The sequence below is a fragment of the Carcharhinus amblyrhynchos genome, unplaced genomic scaffold (genome assembly GCF_965287045.1).
Source record: "Carcharhinus amblyrhynchos unplaced genomic scaffold, sCarAmb.v2.hapA scaffold_378, whole genome shotgun sequence".
In the NCBI taxonomy this organism is placed as follows: domain Eukaryota; kingdom Metazoa; phylum Chordata; class Chondrichthyes; order Carcharhiniformes; family Carcharhinidae; genus Carcharhinus; species Carcharhinus amblyrhynchos.
Window position 1 is genome coordinate 74,728 of NW_027650118.1, and position 24,195 is coordinate 98,922.

The following is a 24,195-nucleotide window of genomic DNA, read 5'->3' on the forward strand; positions in this document are numbered from 1 at the left end:
GGATAGAGGATCGGCAGAGTGGAGATAAAGGGGTTTTTTTCAAATCGGCAACTAGTAACCAGTGATGTGCCTCAGGGTTCAGTGTTGAGGAAGCCGGTGGGGTGGGGTGGGGTGCTGCATAAGGATTTGGACAGATTAATAGAGTGGGCAAAGTGGCAGATGGAATACAATGTGGTAAAGCGTGAGGTTATGCACTTTGGAAGTAGGAATGGATAAGGTTAACATTTATGTGTGCACGTGTGTGTGCGCGCACCCAGGCGTGTGCTCACCTCCGTGCATGTGTGTGTGTCTTTGTGTGCGCATGTATATATACGTGCATGTATAAGGAAAGCTGGAAGTGAGGTAGAACTGTGATTCCTAACTAAACACATGGAAAACAATGTTTTTGGATGATGTCACAGCACGTAGATGAGAAACAGGAAGCTGCCAAGAAAAGCCAGGTAAGGCCAGATAAACAGCCAGATGACAGTGGAGAGTTGCTGGGATCAAATTAAATGAAATGTTAAAGACCAGCACCAGAATTCTCCCATCCCGCTCGCCACTGCAATTCTAGCTGGTGGGGGGCTGATCACGTAAAGGTCCATTGAAGTCAGGCGCAAATCTCCTATTTCCAGGCAAGCACAGCTGGAGAATCCTGTCATTGGCAGCTGGAAATTTGAAAGTCCTGTGGTAAATGACTTGAGGAAGAGTATTTCTAGGGCTGTACACAGAAAGATGTGAGCTTCGGAAAGTGAAGGGGAATGTGTGGACAACATTAAAGGCACTGACTGGATTGCCTTATTAGTGACAGTTACGACGTGAATGGAGGCGCTAAGAGAACTCAGATTAATGGGTGGCATGTCTGAGAGTTTATATGGAAGGAGAGATTTAGGAAATAAAGCAGACATTTAGGGAATAAAGTAGGCAGTGAAATTCGATTCGAGTTTGCTGACGACACCACCTTTGTGGGTTGAATCTCAAACAATGATGAGACAGAGAATAGGAATAAGATAGAGAATCTCATGAACTGGTGCGGCAACAATAATCTCTCCCCCAATGTCAACAAAACAAAGGAGATTGTCATTGACTTCAGGAAGCATAAGGAGAACATGCCCCTCGACATCAACGGGGATGAAGTAGAAAGGGTCGAGAGCTTCCAAGTTTTTAGGAGCCCGGATCAGCAACAATCTATGCTGACATTATAGTTAAGAAAGCCAACCAACGCCTCTACTTTCTCAGAAGATTAAGGAAATTTGGCACGTCAGCTACGACTCTCACCAATTTTTACAGATGCACCATTGAAAGCATTCTTTCTGGTTGTATCACAGCTTGGTATGACTCCTGCTCTGCCCAAGACCCCAAAGAACTACAAAAGGTCATGAATGTAGTCCAATCCATCACGCAAACCAGCCTCCCACCCATTGGCTCTGTCTACATTTCCCACTGTCTTGGCTAAACAGCCAGCATAATTAAGGACCCCACACACACCTGACATTCTCTCTTCCACCTTCTTCCGTCTGGAAAAAGATACAAAAGTCTGAGGTCATGTACCAACCGACTCAAGAACAACTTCTTCCCTGCTATCATCAGGCTTTTGAATAGATTTAACTTGCATCAAGTTGATCTTTCTCTACACCCTAGCTATGACTATAACACTATATTCTGCACTATATTCTGTTTCCTTCTCTATGAACGTTGTGCTTTGTCTGTACAGCGCACAAGAAACAATACTTTTCACTATATCTTAATACATGTGACAATAATAAATCAAATCAAATCAGTGAATTAAACAAGAGCTGAGACGGAGGACTAAATTACTCTGGATGAAGAGTTATAATGCAGGGGTCAAGGCAGGAAGTGAAAGAAGCTCACAATGAAAAATCTGGAGTGGTATTTGGGTGGGCAATACAGAACAAGGATTTTAAATGATGGATGGAACAAGGCAAGGTGCTCATAGGCAGAGAATTGGCAGAAGAGTAGGAGAATAAACCAAGGATGGATTAGAAATAAGAGCCACACTACTGCCATGATAGTTTGATCAGAGCAAAAGGTGGAAAATATAGGTGAGGAAGGTGTCATCAGCCCTCAGACACTGTTAAAGCTATATTGATGGAAAATTTCCTACAAGATATTAGTAAATCAGATGGGTCCTTACAATTGACAATTTAATTTTCTTCCTGATTTTTTTCCTTACTGAATTCAAATTTCACCACCTGCCTTGCTGGGATTCTAATCCTGGTCTCCTAATCATTACCTTGGATTACTAGTCATAGAACCCATACAGGAGGTGGCTATTCGGCCCATCGAGTCTGCACAGACAGCAATCCCACCCAGGCCCTATCCCCGTAATGCCACACATTTAGCCTGTAAATCTCCCTGTCACTAAGGGGCCAATCCACCTAACCTGCATATCTTTGGATTGTGGGAGGAAACCGGAGCACCCATATGAAACCCATGCAGACAGGGGGAGAATGTGCAAACACTGCACAGACAGTGACCTGAGGCCGGAATTGAACCACAGTCCCTGGAGCTGTGAGGCAGCAATGCTAACTACTGTGTCACTCTTAGTAGTAAACTCATGGATGTCAAAGACTTTATTCACAAGTTGATGCACATTCTGGAAGGAGATGGTCATGGCTGAGTCCAAGGGGTCAGAGCTGGGAGCTGAGGGGAACAGCAAGAAGGTTGGGAGGTTGTGCAGATTGGGAGGAGTAGGCAGGGAATAGGCTGGAACATTTGGAGTTGCTGCTCATTAAGACTTAGCAATGAGTATCTCATGGACCTTCTAAAAGGTGCCAACAGGGGAAAGTTGTAGGATTATTTGATAGGGGGTCAAACTTGGAAGAGAGGCATAAGAGTAGGAAAGACGTTGCATAATCAAGAATTCAGGTTTGTGGGGTAGATCACCTGAAGACAGACCCTGTTTCAATAGTCAAGATGGCCATTTTGGGAAGCTGTTTTGATCTGGAGCACACTCAGCACAAACTACATGTTCTGCAACTTTTTTGGAGTTCAGGGAGCAGGGAAAACCAGATCTGGGGTGCAGGATGGACACAGATGCAACATTGCACTAAATGAGTTGGATATAAAGAATAGCAACACAACTGCCATGAGGCCAATGTTGGAACCAGCTTTACAAAACCAAGATGACACCAATGAAATGCAACCATACCAGGGGAGATAGTGGCACAGTGGTATTGTTGCAGACTAGTAATCCAGAGACCCAGGATAATGATTAGGAGACCGGGATTAGGATCCCAGCAAGGCAGATGGTGAAATTTGAATTCAAAAAGGAAAAAAATCTGGAATGAAATTAAATCATTGTCAACTCTAAGAACCCATTTTGTTTACTAATATCTTTTAGGAAATCTGCTATCCTTACCTGGTCTGGACTGCATGTGACTCCATACCCACACTCTTAAGTGCCCTCTGAAATGGGGTAGCAAGCCATTATTTCAAGAGCAGAAATGGGCAATAAATGCTAGCCTCGTCACTCTCCTTTAAAACAGGGAAGGCAAATAAAGAAAATGCCAACTCTACAGCTGCTGATGGAAAAAACACTGAACCTCTTCTCTCATTTAGGATTTGGCAATTAAAAAAAATTCATTCATTTACTCCCCATCCTCAATTGCCCTTAGCTGTACAAGGGACTTACATGGAAGATGCTTGTAAGCAAGAATAACTCACCCCTCCCTTATCCTTTCCCCATAATCGTGGCAATTATTTCTCTTCAGATGCTTATTCAATTCCCTTTTGAAAACCATGATTGAATCTGCCTCCATCGCACCTGCAGGCAGTATATTCCAGATTCTAACCACTAGCTGAGTAAAGGAGGCTTTACTAATCATCTTAAATCCCTGTCCTCTGGTTCTCAACCCTTCTGCCAGTGAAAACAGCTTCTCTCCAACTACACTGTTTATTTTCTCATGAGTGTGTACGTCTTGATCAAATCTCCTCTTATTCTTCTCAAAGGAAAACAGGGTTCTCCAGTGTAACCACTGACGCCCCCATCCCTGAAACCATTTTATGAATTTTTTCTGCATTCTCTTTGAAGCCTTCGCATCTTCCCTAAATTGGGCACAAACTCCAGTTAAGGCCAAACCAGTGTTTTATAAAAGTTCAGCACAACTTCCTTGCTTTTGTACTCTGTGCCTATTATTTACAAAGCCTATTCCTTTTTAAATCACTCTCTGAACCTGCCTGTAACCTCAGTTTGCACGCATTTACCCCCAAATCTCTGTTCCTGCACCCATTTTAAAATTTTACCTTTTACTTTATTGTCTCTCCTGGCTCGTTCTATCAAAATGAATCACTTTGCATTTGATTCAATCTGCCTGTGTCTGCCTATTTCACTAGGCTATCTATATGCTCTTAAAGTTGATCACTATTTTCCTCACAATTCACTATGCCTTCTGGATTTGTCTTCTGCAAATTTTGAAACTCTGCTCTGCACACAAGTCTTAGCCATCAATAAAGATCAAGAAAAGCAGTGGTCCCCAATGTACAGCTTCCTTCAGTCCAAAAATAACTGTTCACCACTGCTCCTTGCTTTCTATCACTCAGCCATCTTTGTAGCCTTACTGCTACTGTCTTTTCTTACTCCATAGGCTTCAATTTTGCTGGCAAGTCTCTTATATGGTACTTTAACAAACATCCATTGTAAGTCCATATAAACCCATTCAACATTACCCTCATCAACTTTAATCATGCTAGTTAAACACAATTTACCATCATCAAATTTGTTCTGACTTTCCATAATTAATTTATACTTGTCCAGGTTAATTCTATCCTGGACTATGGTTTTTAAAAAGCTTTCCCACCAAACAGGCAAAACTTACTGGCTTGTAGTTGCTGGGCTTAATCTTACAGCCTTTTTCAACAAGCATGTAACATTTTTAATACAGTACCACCCTTTTATCCAAGGAGGATTGGAAGATTATGGCCAGGACCTCAGCAATTACCAATTGCTTCCCTGAGTATCCTCAGATACCTAACATGTTCCACTTGTTTAAGTAGAGCCAGCATTTATATTCCTTCCTCTATCAATTTGTACCTATCCAGTATCTTAACTGCCTCCTCTTTCATGATGATCTTGGTATCATCTTCTTGCTTTGAAAAAAAAGCAAAGTATTCACTTGGTACCTCAGTGATGCCCTCCGCCTTTGTGCATGGTTTCCCTTTTAGATCCCTAATTGAGCGGTCTTCTTGCTACCTCTTCATAATTTATATGCCCAAAGACAACTTTTGGATTTCCTTTTCTTAGCTGCCAGTCTCTCTTCATACTCCCTATTTTCATTTACCCTCTGAAATTTCTACATTTAGACTTGTTTGCTCTTGGTATTATAATTCTGGTATCTGTCATACACACCCCCTTTCTTTTTCATTTTACTTTCTCTTTTGTCACCTAGGGAAATTTGGCTTTTGTTGCCCTGTTAACCCTGATAGGAAGGTACACTGACTGTACACAAATCATCCCTTCTTTAAAAACAACTATTGTTCTGTTACATTTGTGCCAGCCAATCATTCATTCAAATTTACCTGGGACTGGTTCTTTTCCAACCCACTGAATTTGGCCATCCTCCAATTAAACATTTTTATTCCAGATTGCTCCTTGTCCTTTTCCATAGCTGATCTAAATATTTTGGCTGTATGATCACTGTTTCCTAAATGTTACCCTACCAACACCTGATCCATCTCATTCTCCAGAAACAGATCCCAGCAATGTCCCCTTTACCCAGCGGTATACAGGATGAGAAAATTCATCTGAACACTCTTCAGAAATCATTCTTCCTCTCTTTCACTTATAAGCGAAATTGAAATAATAGCATAATAATTGCAGTGCCCCATTATCATAATTCCATGGTTCTTACACCTTTCTTTAATTTCCCTGCAGATTTGTTCGTCTATATCTTTCCCAATAGTTGCCGGTAGCGTAATAGTATTTAGCTCTAACCAGACAGATTCTGTCCTTGACTCCGGCAGACATTATCTCACTCCAACATTAAACTCCCTTTAATCAATGCTCTCACTCCTCTCCTTTTTCCCCCCCTTTCCTCTTTTCTGAAGAGCATATATTCGGGAATGTTCAGTTCCATCTTTTATAAGACTACTGCATGTATACATGGGATTAACTTACAATCTCCAAGAATGTCTGTATCTTCATCCTCCCAGTCATCATCCTCCTCCTCCTCTTCCTCGTCAGCTTCCTCTTCACCATTACCCAGTAGAGCTTCCAACTCCTCCTCATCAGAAGGTGTGAAGTCGCGCTCTCCATCCTGGGCTGCATTGGCTTCACTCCCATTATTTTCATCCTCTCCATCCAGCAGTGGGTCAGTATCCAAATCATCCAGATCATCTTCAGAATCGTCGTCATCATCGTCGTCGTCATCGTCATCCTCCTCCTCTTCCTCCTGTGACAGTAGCAACATCACTAATTCTGTACAATATCCAGTCAGCTTTCTTCAATCAAATTATGCAAAACACAAAATATCAGGAACAATATTGTGCCACCCAGCTCTCATTTGAACCTATTTCACAATTCAATTGGATCATGGCCGGGCATAGTGGTAAGCCCTGCTCTGTTTCAGTGCCAGGGAACTGGGTTTGATTCCAGCCTCAGGTAACTGTCTGTGAGAAGTCTGCACTTTCTTCCTGTGTCTGCATGTGTTTCCTCCCACAGTCCAAAGATATGTGCAGGCATGTTGGACTGATCATGCTAAATTGCTCTGTAGCGTCCCGACATGTGTAGTCTAGAGGGAAGAGTGAGGTAAATGCTTGGGGCGATGGGGACAGGGCAGTGGGGTGTGGTTGGGCAAGATACTCTGTCAGAGAGTTGGCGTTGACTCAATGGGCAGAATGATCTCCTTCTGCATTGTAGGAATTCTGTGATTCAATGGCTGATCTGTATCTCAACACTGGCTAACCAGTATGGTTGTGTAACCTTTAGTAAAAACAATCTCAGTTTGAAAGCTTCAATTCACCCCTCCAAATCTTGACAGTTTTCCCAAGGGAAAGAATTCCATTTTCCACTATCCCTAGTGTGAAGGTGAATCACCTATCAATAACCTAGATTTTATTTCAAGGTTTTGTCCACTTGCTCTTAGAATTACTACATTGGTTTGTCATGCCCATCTCCAACAGAAGTACCAATTTCAGTTGGTTGCCCAGGTGCCAGTGGCTCCCTTGCCACCCCTGCCAACTGATCTTAGAGAGTGTGTTCCCAGGTTTGATTGTAGTGACATCATAGCAGAGCCAATCCTCTATTTAGCTTTTGCAGCAGAGGACAGTGATATTGATCAGGAACACCTTCCTTGCCTAAAGGCTGAAAAGGCTAGCTATACTGTCATTGCTAGGGTCCAGGTTGTGATCACGTATAACATAGACCAAACCTGGGGCCAGTCTGTACAACTCATTAAGATGCCCAAAATAGCAGGTTGCAAAAGACATTACCGGCAATTAAACTCTTGACCACGTGCAGCTCCAGGGAATTCTCTGCATCCTGGACTGGCCATTTTTAGATTTCAGCTCACAGCCTGGCACCAAACAAACCTTAACATTGTGAACTGTAATTCACAGGTCCTTATGTCATCCCCGCTGATGAAAAAACATTTAATCTCTTCTCCACTGGACCCAGTCACTTTACTATAGCATTCAGATAGATTTCAAACATGAAAATCTTGACTGCTGTTTGCCCACAGGCAGCTCACATGCCTGACAAGATGACTTAATGTTGTCATCTTATCATGATTAAAGGTCACAATGAGGGTATTTTCGGCAGCTCACTCTTAACCACAATCTTCAACAAACCGGGTAACATTGGCTGACAATCTCACTGTAATTCAACATCTGAGAATCAGTTAATGAAGTCCAGACCTGATCCTCCTCTTCATCCTCTTCCTCAGCAAGTCGCTGACGTCCCACTTCATACAGTCTGCAGACTGTGTCCATGGATAGGGCATCCATGCTGCTACCTTGATTCTGCAACACATTTGGGGATCATTAATACACTAAACAGAATCACACCAAACAACACTTATGCACAGGTGTACAGCACGCTTTTAAATAAAATTCAACAGACACTTTTAACTAAAAAGTAAGTTAATACAGTACTTTTTACTGTGAAAAAACAGCCAAAGCACTTTATAGGAGTGTTGCCAGACAAAAAACTGACACCAAGCCTAGGCCTACAACCAAAAGCTTGGACAACGATGGAGATTTTAACGAGTATGCTAAAGGAGGAAAAGGAAGTAGAAGAGAGGGGCTTAGGGAGAGAAGTTAGGGTTTGGAAAGCTCAGGCATGGTCACCAATGGCGGGCAAACAGAAATAATAACGTGCTGAGGTCAAGCTGGAAGTCACACAGATATGGATGGGTGAGAACATGAAGGCATTAGAAAAGGATGAGAACTGCTTTTGCTTTGATGCTGTTCTCTTGAACCTGCACGAGGTTCAACTCTATATGCTCACTACAGCTTGCCCCATAGCCAATCTGATGGTGGCTATTTTCAATATGCAAAGCAGTTGTCTGACTGTCTAGCTGACATGGTCAATTCCATCATGGGCCTTTCATTTTCAAAACCTGGATCTGAATTCAGCCCATGCTGATCCAGTCAAAGCCCTTTCAAAGCTTGGAAGTTTGCAGGTGGTATGTGCTTGGACACTAACCTAATTTCTTATGAAATGAGTATCTAGCTCCCAGTTTCATTCAGTTTGGAGATGTGATCAGAAGACTATCAATACCACACTTATGAAGGTGGGATTATTCTCAACAGGTGGGGTAACAACAAATTGCCGTGAAGAGAGTTTTGTTTTGCCATTAATCTGTTATAATTCTTGCCTGGCAGAGTCCATAACATTGCAAATTAAAGGTGTGAAACGAGAACATTTTCATCCAGCAGAGAAGCTCCTCACCTCAATGTGTAAAAGCAAGAAAATAAGCAGATGTCAGTTAAATCTGGTTAGTTAACAAGTTAGTGTTTACAGACAGATAACATACAAAAGAAATTCTGACATTTTAAATACCCCTGAAAAGACAAGGTCACCGATGAGTTCCCAGGTGATTTAATGTAATATTAAGGTCCCATGTTTGATCCTCAGTTTGAGATAAACTTGGGGCATTGTAATTCCTGAGCCAGGATAAAGGAGTTGGGAGAATTAGCCTGGGAACTTGCTCCTGAAATACTTGGCTGCATTGTCATCCACAAACTGTCACACCATCACGTGCATCTTTGGTGAAATACTGGGGGACTATAGTGTTCTTCCTTCAGGAGGGAAAATACATTAAGATAATGCTTTTCCTCCCCACTGAAAAGACAACAGCTTCTTCCCACTGTAAGCCAGAGCCTGGGCTTACCTCAATCACAGCCAGGTAGCAGTCTTTCGTATCTGTACAAAGGTCAAAAATGTTCCTCTTCACATCAAGGGTTGCTTTAAAAATAAGGTTAAAAAAAATTTAAATACTTTCGCTGGAATTTTTCACAAGAGCACATTTCCACATCATTCAATATAGAAAGTTAAAATGAGTCAGCAAGCTTTATCTTAAATAGGTTGCCTGCAATGTGTTTGCCTCCCATCACCCAGGACTTATTCAGTGTGAAAACTCTTGGTTAAATATTGGCTTTAAAGACAGGCAGTCACAAATTTGGGAGGAGCAACTAATTTGTTCAACAATTTGCTGGAAGAGCCTGGAACCATCTGCTCGTTCTTTAGGACATAAATACATCAAGTGTTCACACAAAAGGAAAATACATGCTCAGCCACACTTTGTGAAGATTTGACAAAAGCTCAGAATGGAAGAGGATGGGGAAAGTCATATGATGGGGAAGGAAAATAGCGAGTGCTTCACTTCTGGGATGGGTTTCAATCCAGCAAAGACTGATGTTGATCTGAGTGGAATTTCATGCTAAGGTCCTATATCGAGTAAATTCAACTCATATTCCTAGTGAACAAAAGTACATAACAAAGCTGCCAACACTAGGTTGATAACCTCAAAAAAGACAGCTGCTGGTGTGGAAACATCAATGCTGCAAGTCAGGACTATTCTTCTGGAGGCTGGGACATCAGAGTAGAGCCAAGCATGCTAAGTTTTATTCTGTGACTAACCATACCAAACCTGATCAGGACATTTGTTGCCAACACTGGGTGCCTGAAAAAGGAAAGTGTTCCATTTCTCAACCCAAGGGATATAAAACACAGTGATTACCCTTGAACCAATATAACAAAATCAATTAGTAGTACCAAAACAAATGGAGTGTTATTTAACAACATGCAATAAAAGTCTGTGGCCACTCAGGAAAGCAGAGTGCATTCTGCACTAGAAAACCAACAACAGTTAGCTGGTAGAATAGCAATCATATATTGTTACTTCTATGGAGTCACCAAGTGTTTGGTACTCCAATACAAATAGCTCCACAACATTGAACAATCTCTCTGTCTACACCTCCAATTCCCACCAAGATGGTGCAAGACCCCTCTGTTTCTTCCTTGAACAGACACTCAACCAGTCACCATCCACCACCACCCTCCTCGCCTGGCTAATTGAATAAATTCTACCATATTCATCCACCGCCATCATTTCCTTGGTGCTGAATGTCCTGCATTATTACACTGGTGTGTGCCTCCAGAGACACCACTGTAATACCAGTGAGGTAGGGCTGTAATATGAGTTGTTCATGTTTCCAGGGGCCAGCATGAAATGGCTCACCACAGTCACTTACCCCAAATAAAAGTCACTACTTTGAGACATGTATGAGACCTCACTGTTCAGCCTTTATTTGGGATACAGAAATATTCTTTGTTTCAGTCCGACTCGGATCCTCCTAATCAAGCCTTTCTCTGGTACACTACAGACAGACTGCCTTGGCAATACTTGCTGCTCTTTGCCCTGAACTGGAAAGTGTCAACTTTGCTTCAGATTTCTAGCCTTCCTCACAATCAACATGGTTCATCTTGGATTCTTCTCTTCCTTGATTTCTCTATATGTAAGGTATGGTTGTTAATCAGTATCTATCTACTATAGCCCTACTGACGTCCATAATTGTTTACACTCTTCCTGGATGGCCTACCTACCATTTTCCTCCGTTTTCCTGTCTTCACTGCATCTGCTCTGACACTGCCAAATTCTGTATAAGTACTCTTTTATTCTTCTCAACCAAAGAATTCCCTCTTCTATGCTGACAGGGCCCTCAACAGGATCTGATTCATCTCCCACGCTTCTAGCCTCACTCCTTTGCCTCATCTGTCCCAGTCAGCCAACAGTCACTGCTCTGCCATTTGGAGGGTTTGGCACTGGAGCCAGAAGATGTTGCCACACTGGTATATTAATTTGACCCCTAAAAACACACAGATCTCATAGTACAGTCCTACCTCACTTGTATTACAATAACGTCTATGGAGGCACACACTAGTGTAGCAATGTAGGACATTCAGCACAAAGGAAATGATAGCAGTGGATGGGTTGATGCACCAAGCAGGCTGGCAGCATCAAACGATCCTAGAATAATCATCCACATTAGTAATCCAGGAGGTAACCAGTAACAAGTAAAACATGTCTCAACAGGAGGCAATTCAAGTTGCTGCTCAGCTCTCACCTATTGGTTTGTAATCAGTAGCATCAAAAGTCCTGAAAGAGGATCCAAAGGGACTTTTCATCCGCACTTCTATCAAATCATCTTCATCATCTGCCTGCAGCATAGCTAGAAGATAAAAATAGGATCAGATAAAGGACCTGCATTCATGTAGCTTCATACCACATTTCAAGAGCATTTCACACACCATTTACAATACAATGATTGTTATGGAAGTGGATCATAGCAGCCAGTTTATGCACAAGATCTCCAAACTGTACAGGGAAGTTACAACACATAAACAGGCCATTTACTCCATGTTTATTCTCTTATTGAAATACTGCAGAGTGATGAGATTTTTTGAAGAGTCTCATTGATGAGCTGGCTGCAAACATCAGAAATCCCAGAGAAGCATATACCTGGTACAACACAATCCAGAAGCCAGAAACAAGAAATACACTCTTCAAATACTTTAATGGGATCTTTCTTGGGGATGAAGTAGGAATGGTCTACAGCTTCAAGTTTCCAGGTGTCCAGATCTCCAATAACCTGTGCTGGTCCCCCCATGCCGACTTTGTAGTTAAGAAAGCCACCAACGCCTCTATTTTCTCAGGATGCTTAGGAAATTCGGCATGTTCACTACAATTCTCACCAACATTTACAGATAGACTTTAGAAAGCATCCTTTCTGGTTGTATCACAACTTGGTGTGGTGCCTGCTCTGTCCAGGACTGCAAGAAACTACAACGGGTCATGAACAAAGCCCAGTCCATCAAGCAAACCTGCCCCCATCCATTGACTCCTAATGCCTCAGAAAAGCAGCCAGCATTATTAAAGCCCTACACACCCCAGACATACTCTCTTCCACCTTCTTCTGTCAGGAAAAAGATACAAAAGTCTGAGGTCACGTACCAAACGATTCAAGAACAGCTTTTTTCCTGCTGCTGTTAGACTTTTGAATGGACCCAACTCACTTAAGTTGATCTTTCTCTACACCCTAGCTCAAGAGCATTTTGCACTTTCTCCTTTCCTTCTCTATGAACAGTATCCTTTGTCTGTGTAACACGCAAGAAACAACACTTTCATTGTATACTAATATGCAACAATAAATCAAAATACATAAACTGCAGAGATACAAGGTCTACAGAACGCAACCCTTGCAAATAAATCCAGATACAGAATCACTTGAAAGGCAAAGAGGAAATCTGAGGCCAATTCCAATTCAGGACAAGCACTAGGAAATCTTTCTCTGATTTCTCAATGTAAAACACAGTTCCAGAGAACTAGTAAAGCCCATTACTGATTATTCGGTAATTAATAACACTCTCTCTGTAACTGGGAACACCCTCTTCAGTTTATGGACTACAATGGCTTCAGACTCAGCAGTCACCTGTTTCAGAGGGTGATGGTTCTTTGCAGAAAGAAATGCTTCATGATGTCTAATCTAACTAACTCCAAAGCATTTTTGTATGTGTGTCGCTTAGACTCCTACCGGCCCTCAGCATCTTAAACAACTTTTGGACTCAACCTAATTCCATCATTTTTAAAAAAACGTTTTTTCAAAGTCCTTGGGTGCCAATCCTGGTGATAGAATCTCACAGCACAGGGGGCATTCATCCCATGTTGCCTGTGCTACCTTTTCAAAAGAGTTACCTTCTTGGACCACAGAACCATAGAAAATTACAGCTCAGAAACAGGCCTTTTGGCCCTTCTTGTCTGTGCCGAACCATTTTTTGCCTAGTCTCACTAACCTGCACTTGAACCATATCCCTCCACACCCCTCTCATCCATGAGCCCAAGTTTTTCTTAAATGTTAAATTTACCACTTTAGCCGGCAGCTCATTCCACACTCCCATCACTCTCTGCGTGAAGAAGCCCCCTCTAATATTCCCTTTAGCTTTTTTCTCCCCTAGCCTCAGTGGAAAAAGCCTGCTTGCATTCACTCTTTCTATACCCATCAAAATCTTATACACCTCTATTGAATTTCCCCTCATTCTTCTATGCTCCAGGGAATAAAGTCCTAACCTATTCAATCTCTCTCTGTAACTCAGCTTCTCAAGTCCTGGCAACATCCTTGTGAACCTTCTCTGCACTCTTTCAACCTTATTTACATCCTTCCTGTAACTAGGTGACCAAAACTGTACACAATACTCTAAATTCGGCCTCACCAATGCCTTATACAACCTTACCTTAACACTTCAACTTTTATACTCGATACTCCGATTTATAAAGGCCAATGTACCAAAAGCACTCTTTATGACCCTATCTACCTGTGACGTCACTTTTAGGGAATTCTGTACCTGTATTCCCAGATCCCTCTGTTCAACTGCACTCTTCAGAGTACTACCATTTACCCTGTATGTTCTACTTTGGTTTTTCCTTCCAAAGTGCAATACCTCACACCTGTCTGCATTAAATTCCATTTGCCATTTTTCAGCCTATTTTTCTAGTTGGTCCAAATCCCTCTGCAAGCTTTGAAAGCCTTCCTCACTGTCCACTACACCTCCAATCTTTGTATCATCAGCAAATTTGCTGATCCAATTTACCACATTATCATCCAGATCATTGATATAGATGACAAACAACAATGGACCCAACACTGACCCCTGCGGCACACCACTAGTCACAGGCCTCCACTCAGAGAAGCAATCCTCCACAACCACTCTCTGGCTTCTTCCATTCAGCCAGTGTCTAATCTAATTTACTACCTCCCCATGTATACCTAGCGACTGAACCTTTCTAACTAACCTCCCATGAGGGACCTTGTCGAAGGCCTTGTTGAAATCCAGGTAGACAACATCCACTGCCTTCCCTTCATCCACTTTCCTGGTAACCTCCTCGAAAAACTCTAATAGATTGGTCAAACATGACCTACCACACACAAAGCCATGTTGACTCTCCCTAATAAGTCCCTGTCTATCCAAATATTTGTAGATCCTGTCCCTTATCACACCTTCCAATAACTTGCCCACCACCAACTTCAAACTTACTGGCCTGTAATTTCCCAGATTTCTTTTGGAACCTTTTTTAAACAACGGAACAACATGAGCCACCCTCCAATAATCCGGCATTTCCCCCGTGAATACTGACATTTTAAATATGTCTGCTAGGGCCCCTGCAAGTTCACTACTAGCCTCCCTCAAGGTCCGTGGGAATACCCTGTCCGGTCCTGGGAATTTATCCACTCTGATCTGCCTCAAGACAGCCTGCACCTCCTCCTTTAATCTGTAAAGGTCCCATGACCTCCCTATCTGTTTGCCCTATTTCCGTAGACTCCATGCCCGTTTTACCCCCGCTCCATTATCTGCTCTGGCACTCTGGTTCCCACCCCCCTGCAAATCTAGTTTAAACGCTCCCCAATAACACTAGCAAACCTCCCTGCAAGTATATTGGTCTCCTTGTAGTTTAGGTGTAACTCGTCTCTTTTGTACAGATCCCACCTGCCCCAGAAGAGGCCCTAATTATTTTCCCAATAATTCTTAGAGCCAATTATTTACTATTTTTCCTTAGCTCCATATTTATTGTTTTCTATACATTTATGCAATTTTCTCATGAAAGCCAATACTGAACGTGCTTCCACCATCTGTTTAGATGGTGCATTCCATAAGGAATGACAGGATTAGGCCATTTGGTACATTAAGCTTGCTTAATTAAGATCATGGTTGACCATAATTCATAGCCTCAACTCCACAGGCAGGATTTTAAGGCCTCGCTCATCCCGAAACCATAAAATCCCATCCAAGTTTAACGGACCCTTCCATTTAAACTATATCCCCAAGTTTTAGTTTCTCCCAGAAGAAACATCCTTTCAGCATCCACTCTGTCAAGTATCCTCAATAGATTCATAGAATAATACAGTGCAGAAAAAGCCTCAGGCTTATTGAATCTACACCAACAATAACTAACACTAAAGGCACTCTCATCCATTTTCTTGCACTTGTCCCAAATCCTTAAATGTTATGATATTTCAAGTGCACGTCTAATTTTTTTTTTAAGAGGCTGTAAGGTTTCTGGCCTCTACCACCTTCCCAGGCAATGCAGTCCAAATTCCCACCATCCTCTGAATAAAAAGGTTTTTTCTCAAATCCCCTCTGAATCTTCTGCCTCCTACCCTAAAACTATGCCCCTTTGTGTCTCTTCCCTCAGCCAAGGGAACCAGCTGTTTCCTACTCAGCCTGTCCCTTTACACACTTTAATCATGCCCCACCCCCCATTAGCCTTTTCTGCTCTAAAGAGCCTATCTAGTTTTTCCTTATAGCTCAAATGCTCCACCACAGACAACATCCTGGTGAACCTCCTCTGCACCCCATCTAGTGCAATCACATCCTTCCTATAGTGAGGTGGCCAGAACTGCAAACAATACTCCAGCTGTGGCTTAACCAACACTCTATACAACGCCAACATTTCCTCCTTGCTCTTATACTCTATACCATAACTGATGAAAGCAAGCGTCCCATATGCCTTAATTATCTAGTTCATGTGCTCTGCCAACTTAAGGGGATCTGTGAATAAGTACCCCAAGATCCGTCTGTTCCTCTGAGCTACCCAGTGTCCTGCCATTCGTTAAATACTCCCTGATTTTGTTTTTTCTTCCAAAATGCATCACCTCACACTTGTTAGGGTTAAATACCATGTCACTGCTTTGCCCATCTGACTAACCCATCTATATCTTCCTGTAGCCTACAACTATCCTCTTCACTATTAACTACCCTACCAATCTTGCTTAACATTCCTCCACATTTTCATCTTTATCATTTATAAGATAGAGATGAACATTTTTATCTATATTATTTATAACAAACAATAAGGGTCCCAATACTAATCCTAGCGTTATACTGCTGGATACCATTCTCCAGTCACTCAAACAGCCTTCCGCTACCATCCTTTGTGTCCCATTACTAAGCCAGTTTCGGATGCATCACACCAAGTTACCCTGAATTCTATTTTCATTTAACCTTTCATCAGTCTCCCATGCGGGACCTTGTCAAAAGCTTTGCAAAAATCCATATAAACTACATCAACTGAACTTCCCTCATCCACACACTTGAATCACATTTTTGAAAAATTCTAATAAATTTGTTAGGCATGTCCTCCCTCTTACAAAGCCATGCTGATTATGCCTAATTAACTATGCCTTTCCAAGTAAATATTAATTCTCTCATTCAGAACTTTATTCAATAGTTTCCCTACCATTGACGTGAGACCTACCAGTCTGTAATTTCCTGGTTTATCTCTACTAGCCTTTTTTTTGAAAAGTGGAACCACATTAGTGGAACCCACCTCCAGTTGCCTGGCATTTTCCCTGTGATGTGGAGATGTTGGCGTTGGACTAGGGTAAGCACAGTAAGAAGTCTCACAACACCAGGTTAAAGTCCAACAGGTTTATTTGGTAGCAAACGCCACTAGCTTTCAGAGTGCCGCCTGACGAAGGAGCAGTGCTCTGAAAGCTAGTGGTATTTGCTACCGAATAAACCTGTTGAACTTTACCTTGGTGTTGTGAGACTTCTTACTGTATTTTCCCTGTGACCAGAGGATGCAATTCATCCGGGCCAGGAGAGTTGTCTGTTTTTAAGCCCATCAGGGCCTCCAATGCCTCCACATTTCAAACTATGCAAGTTCCTCACAGTCCCTTTCCCAGAGTGAAGAATCAAGATCTTACGTTTTAATAGGATTCTCTCATTTTTCTAAAATGGATACAGGTCCAGCCCCTCCTCATAAAGCAACTATCCCAACCTCAGGTATCAGTCAAGTGAAACTTTCTCTGAACTGCTTCTAAGCATTTTGTGTCTTTTCTTGAGTAAGGAGACCAAAACTGTACAGAGTACTCCAGATGTGGTCTCATGAAGTCTCTTATATTCCATTCTTCTTGCATTCGATTTGTCTTCCTAATTACTTGCACCTGCTTACTAACCTTTTGTGATTCATGTATCAGAACACCAACAAGTGTGTATAAATTTAGCAGATGGAGTATATTGTGGGAAACGTGAACTTGCCCACTTTGGCAGGAAGAATAGAAAAACAGAAAATCACAAATAGAAGGAAATCCCTCTCTACCTCAGAGTTCTATGACACGTAACTCCGAGGAACTTGGGAATGAAATATTGCAGTAACAAGTAGTTCATGAAGGTTCTGGGTGTGGTTTCAACTTCATAAAGGTTCAATTCCTTTCTTTCTCTAAAACAGAACTGATAGGTTTTATAAATGATCTCCACCAATTTACCTTCTCCCCCACACTTCTAAGGCTCTTACCTCCATAGATAACTGTGCCTGTGTTATTGAAGACAATGCGACACTGGTCTAACGCTGGAACTGTGTGTAGGAGATGGAATGTCCGTAGATCCCACTGGAAGTCAGCTTTCGTTAAGAACCCACAATGACATCGATGGATCATGAACACAACATTTAAAAATGTCAACAAGCAACGGTTATGTATATTTGGGGTGAATGCCACTCTATCGTCCACCTGGAACAGAGCAAGTATTTGGGAGGACTCCTCGTTCCAAAAGTAACCCTATGGTACACCTCTGCTCAGAGATTCAAGCTGTTGACCCAACAAATGCAGTCAGGGAAACTTATGACCCCTGGACAAGCAGGTCCCAAGTATGCTGAACTACTCTACAGCAAGGCCATCAATGTGCTTTGTTTTAAATGCTATGCACAGCTACAGGGATAAGTAAATCAACTCAATTTTTCACTCTCCATCATTCTCTTAACAAATATGCTTGGGGCATGACTAATAATTTCCTCTTTGAATGTCTTCAAATGTTTTTATCTATTTATTGGTTGATTATTGGTTTTTATCTATTTATTTATCTACTGATTGGTTGACTCAAGTCGGACGCGGTGGGGTTGAGGAAGAATTCTTGGAATGCTGTCAGGATAGTTTCCTTGAACAGTATGTACGGAACCTACGAGGGAGCGAGTTATCTTAGATCTGGTACTGTGTAATGAGGCAGGTAGGATTAGGGATCTTCTTGTGAGGGATCCTCTTGGGACGAGTGATCATAGTATGGTTGAATTTCTGATACAGATGGAGGATGAGAAAGGAGGGTCCCGAACCAGCGTCCTCTGTTTGAACAGAGGGGAGTATGATAGGATGAGGGTGGAATTGGCAAATGTAGATTGAGGGCGCAGGTTGGTTGGTAGGACAGCTGAGGAACAGTGGAGGATTTTTAAGGAGATCTTCTTTGGTACTCAGCAGAAATATATTCCGATGGTAAAGGACTGTAAGTAAAGGGAGAAACAGCCGTGGTTATCAAAGGAAATAAAGTAGAGTATTAAATTAAAAGCCGATGCGTACGGAGCGGCTAAAAGTAGTGGGGAATTAGAAGATTGGGAAAGATTTAAAATACAACAAAGAAAGACTAAGAAAATGATAAAGAAAGGAAAGATAGAGTCTGAAGCTAAACTAGCTCTAAATATAAAAAGTAATAGTAAAAGTTTTTTCAAATATATAAAGAGGAGGAGACTGGCTAGAGTGAATGTTGGACCCTTGGAGGACGAGAGGGGGGATTTAGTTGTGGGTAACAAGGAAATGGTTGAGACTTTAAATACGTTTTTTTGTGTCGGTCTTCACAGAAGAGGACACAAATAGCTTACCGAATATTAAGACAGAGTGATGGTAGGAGATGAGGTCCTTAATACAATTACTGTCACTAGAAAGGTAGTGCTTGGTAGACAAATGGGACTGAAGGTAGACAAGTCCCTGGGACCAGATGGAATGCATCCCAGGGTTCTGAAAGAAATGGCAGAAATAATAGCAAATGCCTTAGTAATTATTTATCAAAATTTGCTGGACTCTGGGGAAGTGCCGGAGGATTGGAAAACAGCTAATGTTATGCTGCTGTTTAAAAAAGGTAGCAGACAAAAGGCAGGGAATTATAGGCTGATCAGCTTAACATCCGTAGTTGGGAAAATGCTAGAAACCATCATCAAAGAAGAAATAGCAAGACACCTAGAAGAGAACGGTTTGATCAAGCAGATGCAGCACGGATTTGTTAAGGGGAAGTCGTGTTTAATGAATTTATTGGATTTCTATGAGGATGTGACTAGTGCGGTAGACAGAGGGGAACCGGTGGATGTGGTGTTTTTAGATTTCCAGAAGGCGTTTGATAAAGTGCCTCATAAAAGGTTGCTGAAGAAGGTTAGAGTACAGATTTGGCGGTAAAGTGTTAGCGTGGATTGAGGATTGGTTATCTAACAGGAAGCAGAGAGTTGGAATCAATGGGTGCTTTTCTGGTTGGCAGTTGGTGACTAGTGGAGTGCTGCAGGGATCGGTGCTGGGGCATCAACTGTTTACCATTTACATAGGCGATCTGGAGGAGGGGGCTGAGTGTAGGGTAACAAAATTTGCTGATGACATGAAGATGAGTGGAAAAGCAAATTGCGTGGAGCACGCAGAAAGTCTGCAGAGAGATCTGGATAGGCTGAGGAGTGAGTGGGCGAGGACTTGGCAGATGGAATATAACGTTAGCAAATGTGAGGTTATCCACTTTGGTAGAAATAATAGTAGGAGGGATTATTATTCAAAGGGTGAAAAGCTGCAGCATGCTACAGTGCAGAGGGCCCTAGGGGTCCTTGTGCACGAATCACAAAAACTCAGTCTGTAGGTGCAGCAGGTGATCAAGAAGGGGAATGGAATGTTGGCCTTTATAGCGAGGGGGATAGAATATAAAAGCAGGGCGGTCTTGCTGCAACTGTACAGGGCACTGGTGAGGCCGCAACTGGAGTACTGTGTGCAGTTTTGGTCCCCACATTTGTGGAAGGATATATTGGCCTTGGAGGGAGTACAGAGAAGGTTCACCAGGCTGATACCGGAGATGAGGGGGTTGGCCTATGAAGAGAAATTGAATAGACTGGGCCTGTACTCGTTAGAGTTTAGAAGGCTGAGGGGGGATCTTAGAGACATATAAGATAATGAAGGGGCTAGATAGGGTAAAGGTAGAGAGATTCTTCCCACTTAGAAAGAAAAACAGAACTAGAGGGCATAGTCTCAAAATAAGCGGGGGCGGGTGCAGTTTAGAATGGAGTTGAGGAGGAACTTCTTCACTTAAAGGGTGGTGAATGTCTGCCCATTGAAGTGGTGGAGGCTACCTCGTTGAATATATTTAAGTCACAGGTAGATAGATTTCTGATAGACAAGGGAATTAAGGGTTATGGGGAGAAAGTGGGAAAGTGGAACTGATCCTCTTCAGATCAGTCATGATCTTATTGAATGGTGGGGCAGGCTCAAAGGGCTAGATGGCCTACTCCTGCTCCTATTTCTTATGTTTTTATAAAAAGTAGTAATAGGCATTAAAAACAAACAAAATTTTGAAAAAGATAATCAGGTCAAGTAGCACCCTCAGAGAGAGGAACGTCAGAGTAATGTTTCAGCTCGATAACCTATTGCCTGAGAAACAGTTATGACCGTCCTCTCTCCATTGATCTGCTCAGCATTTACTGTTTTTTGATCAGATTTCCAATAACTGCAATATTTTGTCTTTGTTCCAGTCCATTTCAATTTTGCTTGAAATTCAATAAAAGATTTTTCTTTGCGAGCCCAGCTTATAACAAAGGGATTTTTCTTGTGGTGAGAGCAGTATTCTCCTCACTGACCCTGGATCCCAAAAACAGTTATCTAAGGCAGTGAAAGACAGGGGCTCCTTTCCACACGTGCTCCAAGGCAAAACAAAGACCAGATGAAGGATCCAAATTGCTCTCTGTTATAAAAGTTCAATTTTTTTTCCCCTCTTCCAAAACAGGGCTCCTTCCAAAAGATCAAGAAAACACTGGTTCAAATGGATCCAACACTGATGCAACAGAAGATTTATAATTCAAGCTACTGAATACCCTTACAGGGCCTACTCTTTCCCCTAGATGAACTCAGTCTATCACCCTATAATTGTATTTTTACATCATGCTGCCTTTCAGCGTTATCACCAGGATTTGATTGAATTGTCAGCTTTGCAATTAAAAAAGCAACAGAATGAGATTACAGGTTTGGTCCATTCAAACTTTTGTGTGTGTGTAAGAAGCATTCAGAGCTGTATTGGGCTGAAGTACACTTGATAGTAGTGGGTGGTATAACACTTGACAAGTTAATTGCACCTCGCAACACTGAAGTGTTGTGGGCTAAGTATAATTTTTCTGAAGAGAACCAATAAATTAAATAAACCCAGTGATGATACTGTAATTATATCTCTGAAACATAGCATATCTAATAGCAGTTTAACTTAAGCTCATGGATAAGTCTGGGTTATTTGTAGGATAGCACCAGGAAATGATGTGAAGGGAATCTGCAACCACTAGATGGTCTAACCTATGTTTTGAAATTGATTTTGATGCCCCCAGAGCAACCAATGTTGCAAATGCCCAGAAAAAAAAAAGTTAACCAAGGAATATTGCTACCATCCACTCAACCTCAAAGTTGGAGGGCAGATGTAAGGTCAATATGCCAACTTTTTTCAGTGCAAATTAAGATGTGTCTCCTTCTGGGCAGGAAACAAAGCTAATATATGGGCAACCTCCCCTGCTCTTCCCCAAATAGTGCAAAGGAATTTTTGTTTTGCATCAACTTGAGGGGTCAGATGGGGTCTCTGTGTAATCAGCCATTCAAAAGATGACACCTTCGGTACCGCACTGGAGCATCAGCCTGGATTTTATGCTCACGTTCATGGACTGGAATGGGACCCACGACTTTCTGACAGAGATGAGAGTGAGAGTGAAGTCTGCCATACAAGTGAACACTTTGGGGTGTGGAGCCCATTCCACAGACTATTTTTTTGGTGTGTCCCTACAACTGTACTCCAGTTAAAAATCCAGGCCTTCAGGACTGACAGACTTCCTTCTAAAAAGATATTTCAGATTTCTTTAAATTGATGACCATTTATGTTATTCAACATCCCAGGCTGAGTACAATGCTTCCCATGACTGAAGGATACAATCTCTGTATTGATGATGACTTCCAGCCCATTTGGATGAAAGACCCCACTGATGTTCATGTTGAACTTATCAAACTTGTGAATGGCCTGCGTTGAGCGTATGTCCCACAGCACTCCGTCATTTAATACCAGATCATCCGTAGGGTGAAATGTCGCACAATTACGCTTGTAGTTGTTGGCTAGGTCAGGATTGTAGAGAGTGAGGATGTTTTGGCCGGTCTGGATATCGTATATCTATGGACAGAAAAAAAGACAAGGATTTTTTTAAAAAAAAGTGTGTGTATGTCGTATGCTTCAGATGATGTTGATGCTGGAGTATTTGAACAATTTGGGTGTCAAGTGCCAGGTATGAGCAAACCTTCTACTTTTCCATGACAACATTCCTTAATATTAACAGTGCAACAAGGAAACGCTGTCTCTGTCTGGGCCATCTTGTGGGTATGATCTATTAAATAAGCAAAATACTGCAAATGACGGAGTTTGAAACCAGGGAACTCCTGAAAATCTCAGCAGGTCTGCCAGCATCTATTATTCCTGCACTCTGTTCTAGTTAAATTTCATGCTGCCTTAGTTTTATGTTGCAGATCTATTTGCTCTAGGAACTGGATCGAGGCTCAGTTTTAACGAAACCTGCATGGCAAACGCCCTAACTGGAAAACTTACACAGCATCTTTAAGGGAGAAAAATGTGAAACTCCAGAGATAGAAATGGACACAAGGTCAAAAGAAAGATATTAGAAAGGTTACCAAAAGTTGGGTCTTTGAAAAAGTGTAGAGGCAGGAATGACTGAATATATGGCCAAAGTGGCTGAAGACACAGCCACAAATGGGAGTGAAGGAGATGTAGAAGAGGTTAGAGAAAGAGAGTTCGTGGGTAGGAAAGTATGCAGGTAGAAAGGTGCAAGGACACAAAGGGATTTAACCCCTGGAGGCCAAGGTAAATCGAACAAGGGCAGAATGAATGTGAGCATGACATGAATAGGATATGGGCAGCAGCGTTTCAGACAAGATAAAGTTTACAGAAAACAGAGAGGATAGGCTGTCGAGCAAGAGAGCAACAGAATAGTTGAGCCTGGAGGTAATAAAGGCATAGACAAGAATTTCAGCAGCGTGGGCAGATAAAGATGATATAATGGAAGTGAGTGGTTTTTATCAAGTTGAAAACAGTTCAATTCAGTCTCTGATATTGTCTGGGGAAGGGATGGAATTCATGAAGAAGACAATAGAATTGTAATGAGGACTAAAACTGATGCCAGTTCATATGGTGCATCTTCGAGCAAGAGTCAACGGATTGTGAACAGCAGTGAGAGAGATGGCTGATTATTTATTTCCTCTTCCTTGGCCAGGGTTATATCACCTAACACATTGTACACCAGAAAATTTCTGAGCTGTACAGGTCAGTACAGAGGGTGGAGTTTTTACCCATTTGGGCAGTAGCAGTTCAGAGGTTGTGGCCAAATTACTCACATGAGCCACTTCTTCCTTTGTCCCGATGACTCTGTCCTGAGAGAGTTTACTGAATTCCACATAATGATCATCTGTGAAAGAGTGCCTGAAACAGAAAACACCAGGGCCAAGTCAATTCCAAATGCACAAATCCAAAGCAAACATTCAAACACCTGTATCGGGTCCAGTGCAGATTATGTCTGTTTGGAGATTTCACCAAGATGCACTGTATTACTTCTTAGGGCAAAAATATTTCTTCTTTCTGTAATAACACACAAGTCTCAACTT

At 42.0% G+C, this 24,195-nt stretch overlaps 1 protein-coding gene across 1 annotated transcript in view; it reads right to left on the minus strand.

Annotated features, from left to right (window-relative positions):
- Positions 1-24,195, minus strand: part of dcaf1 (ddb1 and cul4 associated factor 1) — an 81,706-nt gene that overhangs the window by 4,666 nt on the left and 52,845 nt on the right. The window contains exons 17-23 of the mRNA XM_080183690.1: positions 23,929-24,013; positions 22,463-22,696; positions 17,790-17,883; positions 11,566-11,670; positions 9,330-9,403; positions 7,852-7,956; positions 6,116-6,389 (exon numbers count right to left, since the gene is read on the minus strand). Of these exons, the coding sequence (XP_080039816.1) occupies positions 6,116-6,389; positions 7,852-7,956; positions 9,330-9,403; positions 11,566-11,670; positions 17,790-17,883; positions 22,463-22,696; positions 23,929-24,013 (971 nt within the window). The remainder of the gene's footprint in view (positions 1-6,115; positions 6,390-7,851; positions 7,957-9,329; positions 9,404-11,565; positions 11,671-17,789; positions 17,884-22,462; positions 22,697-23,928; positions 24,014-24,195) is intronic.